We start from the raw sequence: 18,021 nt of genomic DNA, 5'->3' as shown, positions 1-18,021 counted from the left end.
TTCACTTGTACTACAGAATGAGCACATGGCTGAGGTCCCACACTGCCAGTGAAACGGACTTGAGCTGTCAAGTATTGCCAGAACACCGGATGCTTCACCACTCCTAAGACTCCTTTCAGTTGCGCTGTTGATTTTGTGTGTTTGTCCAGCACTGAAGCACACAATCCAGATAAGGGTCGGCCCCACCTCTACCTCATACAGGATGCAGTGTGTTCTATCCCCCTGCATTCCTGGTGCCATGGTGTTTAATTTAGCAGGGACAGATACCTAAGCCCTTTGCATTCATTGTGACAGCTTTACTAGACACAACTAAAACACTTGTTTTACAACAACCTTTGCTAATAATCTTCAAAATCCGTGAGCCACATTAAAAAAAAGATTTTCCTTAAACTTACAACAAGCATCATGACCCGCAAACTACGTTTAGTTTAGTCTGTATAGTATACAAAGGAAATAAATTCCTGAAACAGCCATCCCAGGAGCTGGGAAAACTCAACTCTAACAGTTCACAGCTCCATTTACTAATAATAACTCCTTACACTTATACAGTGCTTTTCTGGCCCCTCCACTCAGAGCTCTTTACAGGTCATGGGGATCCCCTCCACCCCAACCAGTGTGCAGCCCCACCTGGATGATGCTCCAGTCCTCTCACACACACCAGCTCTCAGTGGGGAGGAGAGCAGAGTGATGAAGCCAGTTCAGAGATGGGGGTTATTAGGAGGCCATGACTGGTAAAGGCCAGGGGGAAATTTGGCCAGGACACTGGGGTAACACCCCTACTCTTCTAGAGAGACACCCTGGGATTTTTAATGACCACAGAGAGGCAAGACATCTTTTTACATCTTAGTTTTACCTCTCATCCAAAGCACAGTGCCTTTTTACAGTATAGTGTCCCCGTCACTATACTGGGACATTAGGACCCACACAGACCGCAGGGTGAGCGCCCCCTACTGGCCCCACTAACACCGCTTCCAGCAGCAGCCTCAGCTTTCCCAGGAGTCTCCCATCCAGGTACTGACCAGGCTCACACTGCTGAGCTTCTATGAGTTGCCAGTTGTGAGTTGCAGGGTGATATGGCTGCTGGCTGTTTGTGGGAGGCTAACATCCAGCAAGTCTCTTTATGATACTGAAAATACAGTCCTCTGTCTTTTTTCACTGTCTCAGTTAAGCAAACTGCTTCAGCTGCAAAACTGAACCTTAACCTTAAAATGCCCACCTGGGTATGACTAAAGTATTTTGAATTGAATAACTGAGAACTTGACTGAAATGGAAAGTAGAAGATGTTCTACTGTAATTGGACAGCCAGAGGAGATACTGAGCGGAAGAAGCATTCAGCTATTTTTTACATGAAGCTGGGCTCTTCATTTCACACAGCTAAAAGCCAAAGACTAGCAAATAACAGTGGACAACAGTAACTTTGGAGTGTGTATTGTACTTCAAAACCCTCATTAGCATGAATTTTCCTCTATACTGGGGAAAGGACTCCACAAAATGGAAAAGCCTGCAAAACAGTTTGTATCAATAATCTGTCTGCAGCTGACATCCCATAACTGTTATCTGACAAATTACGCACTCTTCCTCCTTGAGTTTTCTGCCATGCTGTGGAATGGTCTCAAAGTGAAGGACATTTAAAGAGTTGAAATTAGAGTCTATCAGAAGTTGTTAAAGATAACATCCCACAGTAAGAAAGATAATGAAAATAACGATTAAGATAATGAAAATAACAAAGATAATTAAAATTGCCTGGAGTCCTCATGTTCTCTCTGTGTTCACGTGCAGTTTTCCTCGGGGTGCTCCTGTTTCACACACTGGGAGGCTCATTAGCTTCTGGGAAAACTGGCCCTGGTGTGAGTGTGTGTTTTTGTCTGCGTCTGTTCTGCGATGGACTGCTGCCCCATCCAGGGTGCATCCTGCCAGGCACCCAGTGCTTCCAGGAATGGGCTCCAGACCACAAGAATCGTATTAAAAGTGTTGTGATCATGTGAAAAACAATGACTTGCAGTATTTCAATGAATTCAAGATTGCTATAAGATAGTACAGTAAAGGGCATTGCAATTAATGAGTGAGGCACAGTGGACACACAAGGTGAAATGTTTCAAGGACCTGTCAGAGAGCTGCAGTACTGTGAAACCTCAGTACTATCTGAATGAGCATTCTCAGATCAGACTGGGAAACCGTCTCACAGGTTGAGAACTAATAAATATAATTATCTGAAAGCCAGATGACCCCCCACTGAAGATGTTAGACGACTGCCTGAGCCACCCCATACCATCTTCACTGCTTTATACACAAATGTCTTTAAAAAGTGTGAGTTTTTGTCAAGCTTGAGTGTGAGTAAATATTCAATGTTATTTAATTAGTTATCTTGTTTAAATCATATCAGAAGGTTATTCCTTAAGGGTAAATATTACATAACCTTACATACAACACTCTTAGCAAAAGACTGTTTTGCTTTTGAATATGACACACTAAATGAACAATCAATAAAATTTACTGAAAGAGCATAACTTATAAATATGTAATATGTATACAATTCATACTGTAGGTACTTTATATATAATAATATGTATAACTCTTTATGTGTGTCAGTCAGATACTATTAGATCAAGTGCTACTTACTGTAGGTACCCAAAAACTTGCCCTATTTCACAAGTTCTGGGACATGACATTTGGAAAATATTCCCTAAAGGAAACAAATTCAATTTCACAAGTCACATCTGAAAGGTAGGACAGTGACGCACATTAAAGAGGTCTTTCAGCCCAAGCTGCAGGAGCTTTGTACAGTTTGGTTTTGAGAGGTTTGTTTGAATTTTCCCCATGTTCTGTTTTCCAAATGACTGTGCCCGCAGAGTCAACAGAATCATGTGGGAAGATCAACAGAACGTATAAGAGACTAACGCTATTTCATGTTTAAACAGTTTTGATTTACAAATATTAGTAAGTACACATTTACCTATGACCATAGGTTGCTGCTGATTGACTGGAGAGGTGTGTTTAATGTCATCGATAAAAACACAATTGACCAGGTGGGGTCAGTTTTCTGTGCTGAAAAAACATTGTACACGATCAGTTGTGTTGATTTAAACGTTTTCATTCAGAGAAAAAAAGCCTGCACACAGCATTAAGATCAAACAGAGCCAGGAAACACAATACAGAATCCTTTACCAGATAGAACAGTGATGTGCATCTCCTGCTCTTAGGGACTGCAGTCCAGGAGGGTGTGTAGGTCCTTTAAATCATTTTTCTTTTTCTAAAACATTTTAAACCTTTAAAAAATATTAACAACTGAAAACCTTTGAAAAACAAATCCAAGTAACCTGATTTATCAGTTGTATGGGCAGATTAGAGATGTCACACATCTCTTGATGAGCAGTTCAAGGAAAACCCTGTGATTCCTAGGGACAGGGGCAATGCAATGCTAATCAAGAGTATCTGACGTGTGGCACGAAAGCACACAGGTTTTGACATTTGAGATCCTGAGCTCATTTATCCTGGTGAGCCTCCGGTGTTTTCCGGATTCAGTGCTTCCCAGCAGTATGGCAAATGCCCACCCAGCATTGCTCTGGAAGCCCCCCTCAGATTCCGAGTGAGACCTGTCCTTGTCTGGTGCGCTGTGATGAAAGCAGGAAACAGGTCTGCTTTGTGAAAGGACTGAGCACACATTCGGGATGGAAAGTGTCAACAGGAACTGTGTGACGTGCGCGCCTGGAACATCCTGGACCCTGGCTGCGCCTGCAGTTGGGTCAGCAGTGCAGCTCCCCTGTGCGCTCTGGGCAAAACCATCATTTCCTCATCACTGGGCATCAGCCCAGTGTGGGCAGCAAGGGCAGCAAGAGCGCGCCCACAACTCCTCTAGCACCCCTCTGCCCCTTAAAGCTAAACATCATAGTTTATACTGTATTACAACACTGAGAGCTGGCCGTCTGATAATAATTAAGAGTGTCAAAGGTGTGACTGACAGCATAGCAATACAGTACCTCAGTTTAAAATGCTTTAACCAAAGCCCAGTTTGTTTCCCGTCACTAACCATACAGTATATCATTTGTAATGTGTCTAGTTTAGTATGTCTTATTAGTATGTACTGTATGTGCTCTCCAAAGAAATACTGCAGTAGGACTTAAAGTGAAACACGTAGCACTTTTTATTTATATAAGTAGCCGAGAATCTTTTTCCACATTGGTCTAAGGAGAACTTATATGTTAAGAGTACTGCAAAGACCAACATCAATCAAAATCTAATACTGGTCAGTGGCACACTGACTTTTCAGTGAAGGAAGGTTGTATTGAGTCAATACGAACGTCATTGAAATAATTAAGAAAATCGCATTACAAAATCCACATTCTTAAGTTTTATCCAACAGGAATCTCTTAGCAACCAGAGGTATCTTGTGTAAAATTAGACAAATTGCTTCAAAATGATAAACAGAAAGAAACCTTTCACACACAAGTGTTAAAGAGTGTGCCGTGTTGCAGATATCATTATGTGAGGATTAAGTGGAAGACTTAACTTGGCCAATCCTCAGACATCATTCAAATTGTGCAAACTTAAAAAAATGTTAACAAATGTCATATGCCCTAATGCCAATGTCATAATGTCATATGAGAATTTTATAGGTACAGTATAATCGCACGTGATACTAATCCCACAATACTGCGAGACTAATAAGGCTAGAATATGACATTAAATTCTATAGTACATTTATTAATGTATTTATTATTTAATGTCTTCTGTTACAGTGTCACATGTTTTGTTATCAGTGACAAAATTAACAAAATGTCCCAATGCTTGTTTTGTGCGTTAACTGCACTGTTTTCTGTTCTTTCTATTCATCTAATGGGTTTTGTCTAAAACATCCTGTAATTTTTTTAATAATTATAAATGCTCTGTAAATCACAGAACACTTCTCTCTCTCTGTGACCAGTGTAGCCTACAGACAGGAGGAGGTCATATGGCCCAGGCCCAGTCTTGCTTGTTTGATAGTTCATGCTGCTTAGTAGCCAAGTGAGTCGGAATCATCTAGCCTTTTATTAAAAGGGTCCAAGAGAATGGTCCTGTTGGCTGGGAAGCATATTCCATATTCAGGATATTTACACCTCTTTATGTAAAACATGTTTTCTAATCACCACCCCAAATAAATACTGTATCTCTTTTAGTTACCCTGTTGTGTGTTGTAACTCCTAAACACTGTAGAGGGTTTTAGATTCTTGTAACAAATAGCCTTCCCATCAAGAACGATCAGGAATCATTCTTCACTGAGCTGTTTCTAATGATATAATATCCTTTTATGGCGTCTGGCTGAGCACAACAATCTACTTGATATGAGGTCTTGATAGTGCATTGTCAAGCTTCCCTCTCTTAGAATTCCCCACTCTTGTGTGTTCTAGCCAAGCATCCTGTATGCTTCTCCATTGCCTCCCCCTATTGAGGACAGATCAGATCAGAATGACTCATGCAGCATGAAGTGGTTTGTATTGTGTGTGCTTCTACTTCCAGTGTGGATCGTTTTGCACTCACCGAAGTGAATTTGTCTTCTTGTTATTCCTTTGATACTGTTTCTGTTTCTATAATGTACACATTAATAAATAATAATAATAAAGTATAAGCTTTATAATTATAATAATTTTAAGCTTTCTGTATAAAGCACCTCTCTAAACCTGAACATAGTCTTAAGTACATAAAAACATAAATAATAAAAAAATAAAAAGGAAATACAGTACATGATGAATTGCAAGGCAATCAGAATGGCAATATTTTAGATTTGAAGTGTGTTCCATAACTGCATGAACAACAGAAAAAGAACGATCACCAAAAGCCTAAGATCCAGTCCTTGTGACAGTGACCAAAGCTGAAGAGCCTACAGGAGGGAGTGCAGACATGAAGGAGATCAGAGATGTATGATGGAGCCAGATGATTTGCTACACTGCTACACACACCAACCCCAGGGAGTTCTGTACAACGTGCACTAATATGATTGAAAAAGATACTTCAATGCCATCCTTATATTTCTCCTTGTGTATTAAATATTAGATTTATCCTGTTTATTTAACATTATTTTTAATATTTACTTAGGAGGCTTTAAAATGTTTTAAACATTTGCTGAACAAAAGGCAAAGAAAATACACACTGTAAGCACTACACCCACATTCAAATCATTAGGTGTGATCATTGTAGTTGACAGCTAAGCATATATAATTAGTGCCACACATACCAAATGTATGTTTGTTTTACAACCTTACTCATCCTGTTGTCACTTAATGTTGATCTACACCCTTCTTATTAAGTATTTAACTTTAATGTAATTGTATCTTTTTAAAGAAATAAGCATTTCTTATAAATTTCTAAATGAATCTATATCTCATGTAGCTTTTGGTGCATTAGCAAGGTAATATCCTGAAATATTTCAGTAAGCAGAATAGTACTGTATGCTTTACTGGTCTTCAGTAAACAAACGCCACCTGGTGGCCCTGTGCTGCAATGGAAACAAGTCGCCTTCTGCTCCAGTATTCGAAGGAGTGGGACCTTGAACCATGAAGGAAGGTAGAAAAGTAGCCACACAGTATCATCCTGCAGCTCACTGGTGTGAGCCTGGTCAGTACCTGGAGGGGAGACTCCTGGGAAAGCTGAGGTTGCTGCTGGAGGTGTTAGTGGGGCCAGTAGGGGGCGCTCACCCTGCAGTCTGTGTGGGTCCTAATGCCCCTGTATAATGGCGAGGACACTACAGTGTAAAAAGGCGCCGTCCTTCAGGTAAGACGTGAAACCGAGGTCCTGACTCTCTGTGGTCATTAAAAATCCCAGGGCGTCTCTCGAGAAGAGTAGGGGTGTTACCCCAGTGTCCTGGCCAAATTTCCCCCAGGCATTTACCAGTCATGGCCTCCTAATAATCCCCATCTCTGAACTGGCTTCATCACTCTGCTTTCCTCCCCACTGAGAGCTGGTGTATGGGGAGTGTACTGGTGCACTCTGGAAGCTGTCACATCTGTCACAAGTAACCATGCAAGGAAGAATAAAATATATAAAATAATCTACTTATAAGGTGCTTATTCTTCTACAACTCAAATAAGTTGTTACTGTTTGAACCACTACAAAATTATGGAGTTTCAGAAAGTTTCAGAAATATTGTATATATACCTACTGTATATAGATACACACATACTATACATAGTAACTTCTGTATAACCTCTGTCGATACTCACACTTTGTTTGGCCCAGAGACATGTCTTCACCTCAATCACTCAATAAGACAGTTTAATATCCTGGATTGGTCACAGTGTTTTCATCCTTTGCTATGGTTTAATCTATGACTTTTCAGAAGTTTTCTTTCTTTACTAAGCTGGATCTTGGAAGCAGCATGATATACTTTAACACATGTATCTAAAGAAAGCTCACAAACGTACACCACTCTATACACTTCACCGTCATTCATAAAATTCTACCAGATAAGGAAAAGAAAATTCTGGGGCCTTTTCTGTTTTCCTTCAGTGGATTTTATTTATAATCAAACCTGCCAATAGACTGTGATTAAGTCAAGTTAAGTTAAGTTAAGTCTAAATTTTGAATTTGAATTACTGAAGTATAAGATAAGTTCATTTTATTGACCATATACAATTTCTTGTATTAGGAATGTGTCTTCTCACATACAGTACCCCAGCTTGCTCTCCATGAGACACACAGACAGGGAGAGAGCCTGGGGTCAGAGTGCAGGGTCAGCCATTGTATGGCACCCCTGGAGCAGTTGGGGTGAAGGACCTTGCTCAGGGGCCCAACAGAGTAGGATTCCTCTGCCGGCTGCAGGATTTGAACCAGCAACCTTCCAGCCACAGGAGCAGATCCCAAGCCACAGAGCCACCACACCACCCCCCAACTATGGAGTGAAACTGTGTGGTGGCTCACTCTTGCAGCCTGCCAGAAAAGTCTGTAGACTCAGGAGGCGGCTCTTGTTAGCCAGGTCCCTCCTGGTGACTCATTTCCAATTCAAACTGGCTTTGCCTTGCAGCTCTGTCAGCAGCATCAGCTGGAGGTATTTATTTACTGGGATTGGAGTAGCACACGGGCCTGGCATGATACACCTAGGAGCTGTGATGAGTTTCCACATACAGGCACTGTTCTATTGTTCTGTGGGTCACGCTGCAGTTAATATTTGACCACGCAACCAGTTTAGCATTTGCTAAAGTGAGAAGGATTCCAAGATAAACTGATACATAGTCCTGCATGTTGTGAATTTCTTCCACACTGGGTTTATGTAAGACAGTATTTTACCATGTTTGATCATATTTTAGGTTTAACAAAGAAAAATAAAAAATAATGACTGCATACCATAATATTTTGTAAAATAGCATCTGAAAGAAGATATACTATGTCACATATTTACAATATTAGAGATTATGATGAGAAAGAAAATTATTCTTATACCTGAAAATAACTGTTCCCTGCCTAGATGGGTTCAGTACATTAAACCTTAAGGTCGGAATTCGTTGAGATACAAAATAACTGAAACTTAATAATGTAAATTTATATAGTCTCCTCCCTTTTCATATTCATAAATGTATACACTTTCCTCATTTTGAATGTATACAGTTAAAAAGTTATAAAATTGTAAAATACTAGGGGAACAAACAGGAATAGACAATTTTTGCTTGTGATGTATAGTCGGAAGTGTACTGTAAAAGTAAGGCTGAATATTGGTGGTTTATATGTAAAATGGTTTTGTTTTGTTCTCTAAAATAAAAAAAAAAAAAAGAAAATAACAGTTCCCAACTGTCATACACATAAAAATATCATTCAAATAGACTTTGATATTCTTATGGAAAAAGGAAACACAAAAAGAAAAAAGAAAGTGACCTCATCAATCCTGTTAACTAGAAGATTTGCTACATGCCTTTTCTGTTCATTTCAACACATTTGTATTCTCAAACACAATGTTTTGTCTTTATAAACAATATAATTTCTCTAGTAACTATGGCTGACATTTATTTTTCACACTTTAACCTCATTTATGATAAGGACAATAAAATAGTTTTGTTTCTTACTAAGCATCCATTTGTGATTTGTTTTTACTGAACCACCATATAAAAATGAAAACCATACAGTATAAACATACATGATAATTTTAGTAACCATTTCATTTTTTTCGACACCTACCTAAAGTCTGTTAATATTAATGCAATGTACATGCCTTTAGGAGTGTGCAGTATTATGTTGTGTAATGCCTCTGCACATTTATGGGTTGTAAGCTCATAGTGTAATCCATGCTAGTTATTAGCCTGTAATTTTAAATCCAAAAAATAACTCAAGACATTATCAAACTTAGTCTCCAAAAATGAACTTAATCTGATTGATGCAAAAAATGCAGGGAACCATATTTATAATACAATTTAACAAGTTTTTATCATACTTAATTTGAATTTAGGTGAAAATATGTTCAAGGAAAAAATTCAAGAGAAAAGCTTTCAGACAAACATTGAGACGGAATTACTCTGGTAGCCAGATATCATATCCCTACATTTGATAAGGTGCCAAGTTCAACCCTCTGCCCCACCTTCACCTCTGACTTCAAGGAATCATGGTAGCTCCTCGGCTATGGTGGTATAAAATCCAGAGCCAGAGCCCAGGTGAGACTACCCTGCTTCTGACAATCTGATTGACCCACTGGGAACCATGGGGACACGAAGGGGAATGTCCACATGGGTGCTGATGTGGATGATGATATCCATTGGATATGGCTCTATGCAGAAAGGTAGGCAGAAGACATCTTCAATATACGAGCTCATTACAGGATAATAGTGTATGAACTGATCAAATGATTAATTGATTGACAAGCAGGGTTTCAAGAATGTGACTGTACATGATCTAAAATACATCTTTGTCAGAATTTCCTTTGGGAGCCAGTGAAACATCTTTGATTGACTGGGCAATATTCATCCCTTTGAAACATAATCAATCCACAGCAGAAATAAGGAGGGTTGAAAATCTTTCTCTTAAGTACTTTCTTTAGTATTAGTATTTTCTGTGAATTTTCTGACCATTCATTTGTTAATACTGAAATATCTGTGGGCTTAAAAACTCATTAAAATGTTCATATAAGAATCTGTTCACTTAACAATGGAGTATGTGTATATTTTTGGTATACATACCAGCTTTATGTGTGTCTCAACTGCAGCAAGCCTTACAAAGTCCAGGATCACAGACCCAAGGTGGTGCCCACGGGCTCTGTTGTGCCGTTGGTTTTTGTCACAGTTGTGTTGTATCTTTGTCAAGGCTGCTCATTTTAGAATAACATGACATCTGGATATGAATGTGGCAAAACCACATGTGCAATAAACTTCATAAATTAATTAACTTAATTATACTTAGTAATCAGGAATACTGTATCATTACAAAAAGCATGTGGTAAGTGAAAAAGGACAAGGTCCTCAGTCAATGTCGATGTATGACATGAAGCTGCTTAAAGTTAAATGTATTAATTAAGTATGAAACAGATACAAATATTGTTGAATATTCAGTAGTTTCAGTACCAGTGTCATTCTAATCCATTTTACATTTAAGAATTTCAACCAGGACCTGTATAATTTAAATACTTTCTGTGATTGCAGATGTTTTAATATACTGTATTACAGAAAATATTGATGACTATATTAAAATTAAAAATTGAATAGTTTTATTATTTGCTTTGAGTTTGATATAGAATTTAATTTTCTGAATCATTTATAATTACTTTAATTATCATTTACATCATTACATTACACAGCATAGGAAAAATATCTGTCATAAATGAAAAAGGGTGATGAATTCTAAATCTACCTAATGACTTTTTAGCTATTTTAGTTTTAAAGCTATTTGTGCCCCTGATTCATTTAAAATGAGGATACTGTAAGAACATATTAAAACAACAACAAAAAACTGGACATTACAGGAGGGTAGTACTAACAGATAAAGCATAGACTAATACTTAACTCTGATGCACCTGAAAAAACAAACTCTTCTGATTGCTCGACGTCTATGTAATCACTCTTACATTGCTCTGTTAAAAATAAACTATATATTTTTTAATATAATACTTCACTTATAATGTGTTTAATTAATCACTGAAATGTACTAGTCTAAGGACATACAGTATTCCACCCTGAACACAGTTCAGGAAGCATCCATTCAAAACTCTCTACACAGGCAGTCAGCAACAAACTCAGCAACAGACTGAAGACTATGACTATGGTGGTCCCACAGGTAATTCACCAAACACCTGAACTTCAAGGACACTTTAATTTCAACACTTTGCAAAAGAAAATAATTGAAAGAAAAGAGAGACAGAAGAATACGGTTCACATGTCATAGAATTTTCTCATTGAAACTGAAAATACTACATTTCTTTAAGAAGTATTTAAATGGTTTCCCCTGATGTTAAAACTCTAAGATGAGAAACGGTTTCTGCCTGTTTGATTGAGAGACATTCTACAGATATTATCATGACAAATACATGATAAATACATGCCACACAGATGATAAATAATAAACTTTTCCTATTAATTTGGCTAATTTGTATTTTTAATTTGTCAGATGGCCCGCCTATTCCTGGTAAAACGGTTACAATTATCCCTTCAATGACCAAGATAACAACAATAGGAGGTAAGGTCTACACAGTGCATTTACTGGCATTGATAAATGGACACCCAGATGAACAGTTCAAAGTGCACTGTTTAATAGTGCAATCCTGGATGATGAATACTGCTTGACATCCCTAGTCTTTCTTGCCCAAGGCGTGAGCCCAGCACACAATGGCCAGGTCTGCAGCACATGGGGTAACTACCACTTCAAGACCTTCGATGGGGACGTTTTCCAGTTGCCGTCCACCTGCAACTACATCCTGACCTCCCACTGCAAGAGCACGTATGAGGATTTCAACATCCAGCTGAGGCGCCAGGTGGTGGACAAGCTGCCCGCCATCAGCAAGATCACCTTCAAGCTGGACGGGACAGTGGTGGAATTCTCCAAGGACTCCATCATCGTCAATGGAGAGACGTGAGTTCTTTGTCACAGTGATGTAAAAATTGCAAACCCGTTCAGCTCAAAGTTTCAGACAATAAGCCTGAAGCTCTGAAAGCTTCTTAGGGGTTAATTATGAAAGAATCATAAATCTGGGAAATCTTTTCTGCTTCTAGTTTTATTTTTCCAAATGTTTACTGACATATACAGGTAAGTGTTTTACATGAAACAAAGCAGTCAGAAAGTTCAGGGAACTTTTTGACTGCTTTGTTTGTCGGGGAATTTAACGCTGATTGTATAAGGGCCACCCTGACCCTGTAGCTACCCACAATGTAACAAACTCTGATCAGACCATGACTTCCACCTCTTTCAGAGTCCCCCTGCCATTCAGCCAGTCTGGTGTTCTCATTGAGAAGAGCTCCTCCTATATCAAGGTCACTGCCAAGCTGGGTCTCGTTGCCATGTGGAATGAGGAAGATGCCTTCCTGGTATGAAGTACACACATATTACATGTTCTAATTTTCCAATTTTATTTAACAAAACAAATAACAGAAGCGTCATCTCTTTACTGTAGAATATATGGCTAATAATCATGCCATCAGATTGCACTAGGAACGCTAAAAATACAGATTTTTCCTTTCTGTAACACTTTAGCAAGATTTTATAATAATCTATAACAATTGCTTAGAACCGAAACCTTGAGGCCAACTCCCAGTTGTAAAGCAGCTAGTCAACATCAGCAAACACTCACAAAGGAAAGATTAATGAAAGATAACATAAATCTCAATTTAATAGATCACCTAAGAAACTCCAATCACAGCCTCCTACCAACTCTGCAAATTTAAAGACACACCGCAATCCTAAATGGCATTTTATAATTAGGCTATTATTTATACATTTATATGATTTATTGGGCAAGTATTTTATACAATACTGAATTAGTTTAGAACTTGGTTACTACAGTTCACAAAAAGTTAATTACATTAAAAAGCATCAGCTATTTTCAAGGAAAGTTTTCATTTCACTGTCTAGGTGGAAGTGGATGAAAAATACCGAAACCAGACCTGTGGGCTGTGTGGGGACTTCAATGGGGTCCAGCTCTATAATGAGTTCATTCAAAATGGTAAGCGGGTATTAGAAGGGCAGCTAGGGAGGTTACTGCCAGTCAGGCTCTGTCACAGCCCCTAGATCTAGCCACCCATCCCCTTCACATTCAAAGGTCTAGAACTGCCAGTGACAACGTACAGTAAGAGATATTGCAAAGAACATTACAATCACTGCAGTAAAGTACAGAGCAGGACCTCAACTCAGTAATCTTGCTTTTTCAAGGCATGAAAGTATCTCCTTACGACTATGGAAACTTCTGGAAAATGGATGGCCCAACAGAAACCTGTGTTGAACCCACACCAGCATCTGATGACAAATGCTCAGACCTGGTAACTGTCTTCTTTGCCCTCTTTGATTTATAACAAGTTCTGTATTTCCTTAATCAGACTACATTTGATCACACTCTTGATATTGTTTTCATTATATTATGTAAAACTGTGAAGCACAAACCATATATCCTCTCTTCTAAGACAATTTCAGACTCTATTACCATTACCGAAAATATTATGCAAGCTTTAATAGCAAATAGTACTAAGGAAGCTCCAGCACTGATTAGCAATTAACAATACCAAAGGAACCATGTCAATTGACTCAGCTCAGATCCTTGTCATTGTGCTCTTCTGTGACTGAGGGTTACTCTTATGCTTCTAACAGTAAACTTTCCCTCTACAGACACCGATATGTGAGCAGCTTCTGTCCAGTCCTGCGTTTAGCAGCTGCAAGGGCCTGATCTCGATTGACTCCTTTGTCCATTCCTGCGTCAAGGACATGTGTCACTGTGGCAACAGCACCAGTGCCTTCTGCCTCTGCAACACTCTTTCAGAATACTCACGCCAGTGTGTGCACGCTGGAGGGAAGCCCAAGCAATGGAGGACTGCCGAGTTCTGCTGTACGTTTACCACCCTGCTGCCGAGCTCCCATTGATCTATACGGCTTTTAAACCTCGTGTCCGACGTGTACAGGAGACATAGTCATATAACCCTCCTCAGGAGAATAAGAGGCAAGACAAGATGACAGGCATTTCAGACTCATGACTTCAGCTTTGTGTGCTCTGCAGCTAAGAAGTGCCCTTTCAACATGGAGCACCAGGAGTGTGGGATTCCCTGTGCTGACACCTGCTCTAACCCAGAGAGAGGACAGCTGTGTGAAGACCACTGTACAGACGGCTGCTTCTGCCCCCCAGGTAGCCACTGCATTCGCTGGCTTTAAAGATTGTCCATATCAGTCAATCTGCAGTGTAGCCTGGCTTGTAAAGTACTGAACTTGGTTAATTGTACCTCACACCTGGTTTTTAGAAAGATACATTTTTAACAGGAAAAGGAGTAATTCTTTGTTTGTAATTTAGTATCTAGTAATATGAAGTGTAATATCTGACTTGAAAACTTTCCTCTCCAAAAAGACACTGTTTTTGATGACATCACTCAGAGTGGCTGCATCCCAGTTCAGAAGTGCTCCTGCAGCCACAACGGACAGACGTACACACCTGGGGAATCCTACTCCAGCAGCTGCAGTCGCTGGTAAACTGTGCCTTTGTGCCTGCTTTCATTCTGTATACCAAACCGTGTGAATTTACTGACCTTTCAGATTATACTCTCAAGACCTGCCAACAGATTTCTGTGCTTAAATAAAATGTTATTATGCAAACAAAATTGTTTATAAATGTGTTTCAGAAGGACTTTACAACAATGATTAATGAAAAATAAAAAAATAAAAATACTGGAGAACCAAAATTATCAGCAAGTAAAGCTTTGGCATAAGAAACAAAGATGTCAGGCAACTTGCTCAGCTGAACGTTAATGCTGTTCCTTGCAGCACCTGTGTCGGGGGACAGTGGAGCTGCCAGGACCTGGACTGTCCTAGAACCTGCTCTGTACAGGGAGGCTCCCACATCACCACTTTCGACGGGAAGCCCTTCACCTTCCACGGAGACTGCTCCTACACTCTGGCCAAGGTCTGAGCTCACACACACCACCAGTCTATCACCTCTACAGTTCAAAGCAATTGCAGCAATAAGTACATTGCCCATTTTAAGAATATCTGGAAAGGGATTTAAAGGCAACTTCAAGTAACCAAGCACACTAAATCTTCTGATGCTGTGAATGTGGACCTGTTTCTACTAGTGTAAAGTGTTCTCAAAGCATCTCAAACAATTAAACCGTCACATTTCTTATTCTGTTCATTTTCCTTAGCAATGCAATGACAGTCAGTTCACAGTCTTGGGTGACATTGTCAAGTGTGGATTAACAGACACTGAGACCTGCTTGAAAGCTGTGACCCTGGCCATCTCAGCAGGACAAACTGTAAGTTACCTTTGAGCTTCCTTCATGCACCACACTGAAAAAGACAATCTATGCTGCTCTTTCCTGGGTGGGAGCAACCTGCCACTGTGGTCTAGGAATTGTCTCAGGTACTACTGTTAGCTTTTGGTGTCCAAGAACCCAGCTTGGGAATACAGTAAGTACCACCGGTGCATGTTTGGCACATTGTTGAGAGAGCAAGCTTAGGTAATAATGAAACTATTCAAATACGTATTGTAATTTCTCATCTCCAAGCAAGCCTGTAACCAGGTAACAAACCAAAATTGCAAAGCAAATCATGCAGATTCTGCAGTGAAAAGTCTGCTGCACAACCTATACTTATTCGCTTGTACATCATATTACTATAGTCATTACAAGAACTAGTGAGCAGGAAGGGCAGCCTCACGTCACAGATTGTGGGAACTCTTGGTCTCGCCAGGAGGCTGCAACAACATTTTGTGCTTAATTACAAATTTGTACATTTTCTCTTTTAATTTATTTTGTTACTGAGATCTAATTACTGGTCTGAGAAACTGGGACTGCAGTTCCCCTTTGATTTAGAGGGGTAATAAAAATGTTCAATATCTCCTCTACGTGTATATTCCACAGGTGATCAGCATCAAGCCCTGTGGAAGTGTGTTTGTGAATGGCATCTTTTCTCAGCTGCCACTCTCTACAGGTCAGCTCATTTACACTCTTATTCTACCCAATATATTGAATGAAAATTCATTATCACAATAAATAGTTTCTATTAGCCTGGACAAGGCTGGCAACACTGTGAGGATTAAGTTTTTCGACTTCTCCAGTGCCTTCAATACTATCCAGCCCTTACTGCTAGGGAGGAAGCTGGAGGAGATGCAAGTGGGTGCCTCCGTGATCTCATGGATCACAGACAATCTGACAGGCAGACCACAGTCTGTGAGACTTCAGAACTGTGTGTCTGAACAGGTAGTGAGTAACACAGGGGCTCCTCGGGGGACAGTTCTTTCTCCGTTCCACTTCACCCTCTAAACTTCGGACTTTAAATACAATTTTCTACGCGGTAGTATGCTGGGGCTCTGGGTATAGAGCAGGGGATGCTAACAGGCTGAATAAACTCATCAAAAGAGCAAGCTCTGTCATTGGGTCTGACCTGGACCCCCTGGAGGTAGTGGCTGAGAGGAGAGTGGTGTCCAAACTAGAGGCCATCGTGGACAAGATCTCCCATCCCCTCTATGACATGCTGTGAGAATGAAGAGCACGTTCAGCAATAGACTGATCCACCCGCGGTGCGACAGGGAGCGCTACAGGAGGTCATTCTTGCCTTCTACCATAAGACTGTACAACTCATCCACTGTGTGTCTGAGCAGGGGCAACACTGACAGGGACCTGTTTCTGGACTAAACAGTAAACTCCCTGCTGCATCTGGCTCTTTCATTTACAACTGTTTTTGTGCAATATATGCCAGGGACGTGTGCAATATATTTATATTTATATTTATATTTATATTTATAATGTGCAGTACAACTTTTTCTGTACTGTTCTGGTTTGTGCTTTTTATATTTTGGACTGTGCATAACTCTTCTTAGTGCACTTTTCACTGACTGTACTGATTGTATTATATGTATTGTATTGTATTGTTATATTATTATATAATTTCATTACACTGTTGCTGTGTTGTCTGTGTTAAGTTGCTGCTGTACTGCAATTTACGGGATCAATGAAGTACCTATCTATGTAATATGATATTTGCGATTGCAGCGGATGTCGTCATCTTCAGACCCTCCACATTCTACATCATTGTCCAAGCCTCCTTGGGGCTCCAGCTACAGGTACAGCTCACTCCGGTCATGCAGGTCTACATCACCGTCAGCTCCTCCAACAAGGGACAGACATGCGGTACGTTCTGAGCTTCATCATGTCTTCAGAGAGATCCCGGACAACACTTAATTTAATCACTGAATGCCCAGTGCTAGAAATCCGATTATGAGTAAAACTGGTTAATTAACCTCTTTACAGGTCTTTGTGGAAACTTTAACGATGTCCAAGCAGATGATTTTAAGACCAACAGTGGAATAGTGGAAGGAACAGCCGTAGCTTTTGCCAACACCTGGAAGACCACAGCGAGTTGTCCAGCTGTGACGACCAGCTATGAAAATCCCTGCAGTCTGAGTGTGGAGAACGGTAAGACTGGCCCCCACTCCAGCAGGGTTTTAGTGTTACTGAGTCTGACCTGCAAATCCTGGCTGACATTCTGTAGGCTTGTGGAGCTGGGAAGCAACAGTCACAGGAAATGTTCTTGTTTATGAAGGGCAAAAGAAGTTACTTGCACCTTGCCTTTTGTAAATGAGAAAAGGTGCCTGTACTTACCCCACCTTTCTCTCTCTTCACAGAGAAGTACGCCCAGCACTGGTGCTCCATGCTGTCAGATCCTCAAGGAGTGTTTGCTGCGTGCCATGCTGTGATTAGCCCAGATATCTACAAAACAGTACGTTTCTTTTAAACTTAAAACATGAAACCTTTGTAAAATCTGTCACATTCATGTGAAGACACTATATCCTGAATCTGAGAGGCAAGAACAAACTGGGCAGTCTTGTGAAAATATCTCATAAGGTCATTGGTCTTGATCTTCCTATCCTCATCTCCATCTATCAGAGACATG

The 18,021-nt window shown here is 39.9% G+C and overlaps 1 protein-coding gene across 7 annotated transcripts in view; it reads left to right on the top strand.

The window, feature by feature from the left end:
* Positions 1–9,575: 9,575 nt before the first annotated feature.
* LOC148645778 (mucin-5B-like) overlaps positions 9,576–18,021 on the top strand; it is a 71,044-nt gene continuing 62,598 nt past the window's right edge. For 5 of the 7 annotated variants that reach the window (XM_088611525.1, XM_088611527.1, XM_088611528.1 and 2 more), the window contains exons 1-16: positions 9,577–9,733; positions 11,164–11,220; positions 11,551–11,619; positions 11,751–12,012; positions 12,350–12,464; positions 13,009–13,099; positions 13,306–13,412; positions 13,756–13,972; positions 14,141–14,266; positions 14,483–14,600; positions 14,896–15,034; positions 15,273–15,383; positions 15,990–16,059; positions 17,121–17,258; positions 17,379–17,543; positions 17,753–17,847. In XM_088611525.1, the coding sequence (XP_088467651.1) occupies positions 9,655–9,733; positions 11,164–11,220; positions 11,551–11,619; positions 11,751–12,012; positions 12,350–12,464; positions 13,009–13,099; positions 13,306–13,412; positions 13,756–13,972; positions 14,141–14,266; positions 14,483–14,600; positions 14,896–15,034; positions 15,273–15,383; positions 15,990–16,059; positions 17,121–17,258; positions 17,379–17,543; positions 17,753–17,847 (1,959 nt within the window). In that variant the 5' untranslated portion in view covers positions 9,577–9,654. Of the gene's footprint in view, positions 9,734–11,163; positions 11,221–11,550; positions 11,620–11,750; positions 12,013–12,349; positions 12,465–13,008; positions 13,100–13,305; positions 13,413–13,755; positions 13,973–14,140; positions 14,267–14,482; positions 14,601–14,895; positions 15,035–15,272; positions 15,384–15,989; positions 16,060–17,120; positions 17,259–17,378; positions 17,544–17,752; positions 17,848–18,021 lie in introns of all 7 variants that reach the window. The other 2 variants (XM_088611522.1, XM_088611523.1) reach the window with 2 other exon arrangements.

This window comes from Lepisosteus platostomus, chromosome 18, assembly GCF_059453375.1.
Source record: "Lepisosteus platostomus isolate fLepPlt1 chromosome 18, fLepPlt1.hap1, whole genome shotgun sequence".
NCBI lineage: Eukaryota > Metazoa > Chordata > Actinopteri > Semionotiformes > Lepisosteidae > Lepisosteus > Lepisosteus platostomus.
Note: the sequence above shows the minus strand (reverse complement) of the source record. Positions and strands in the feature narration are given on the sequence as shown.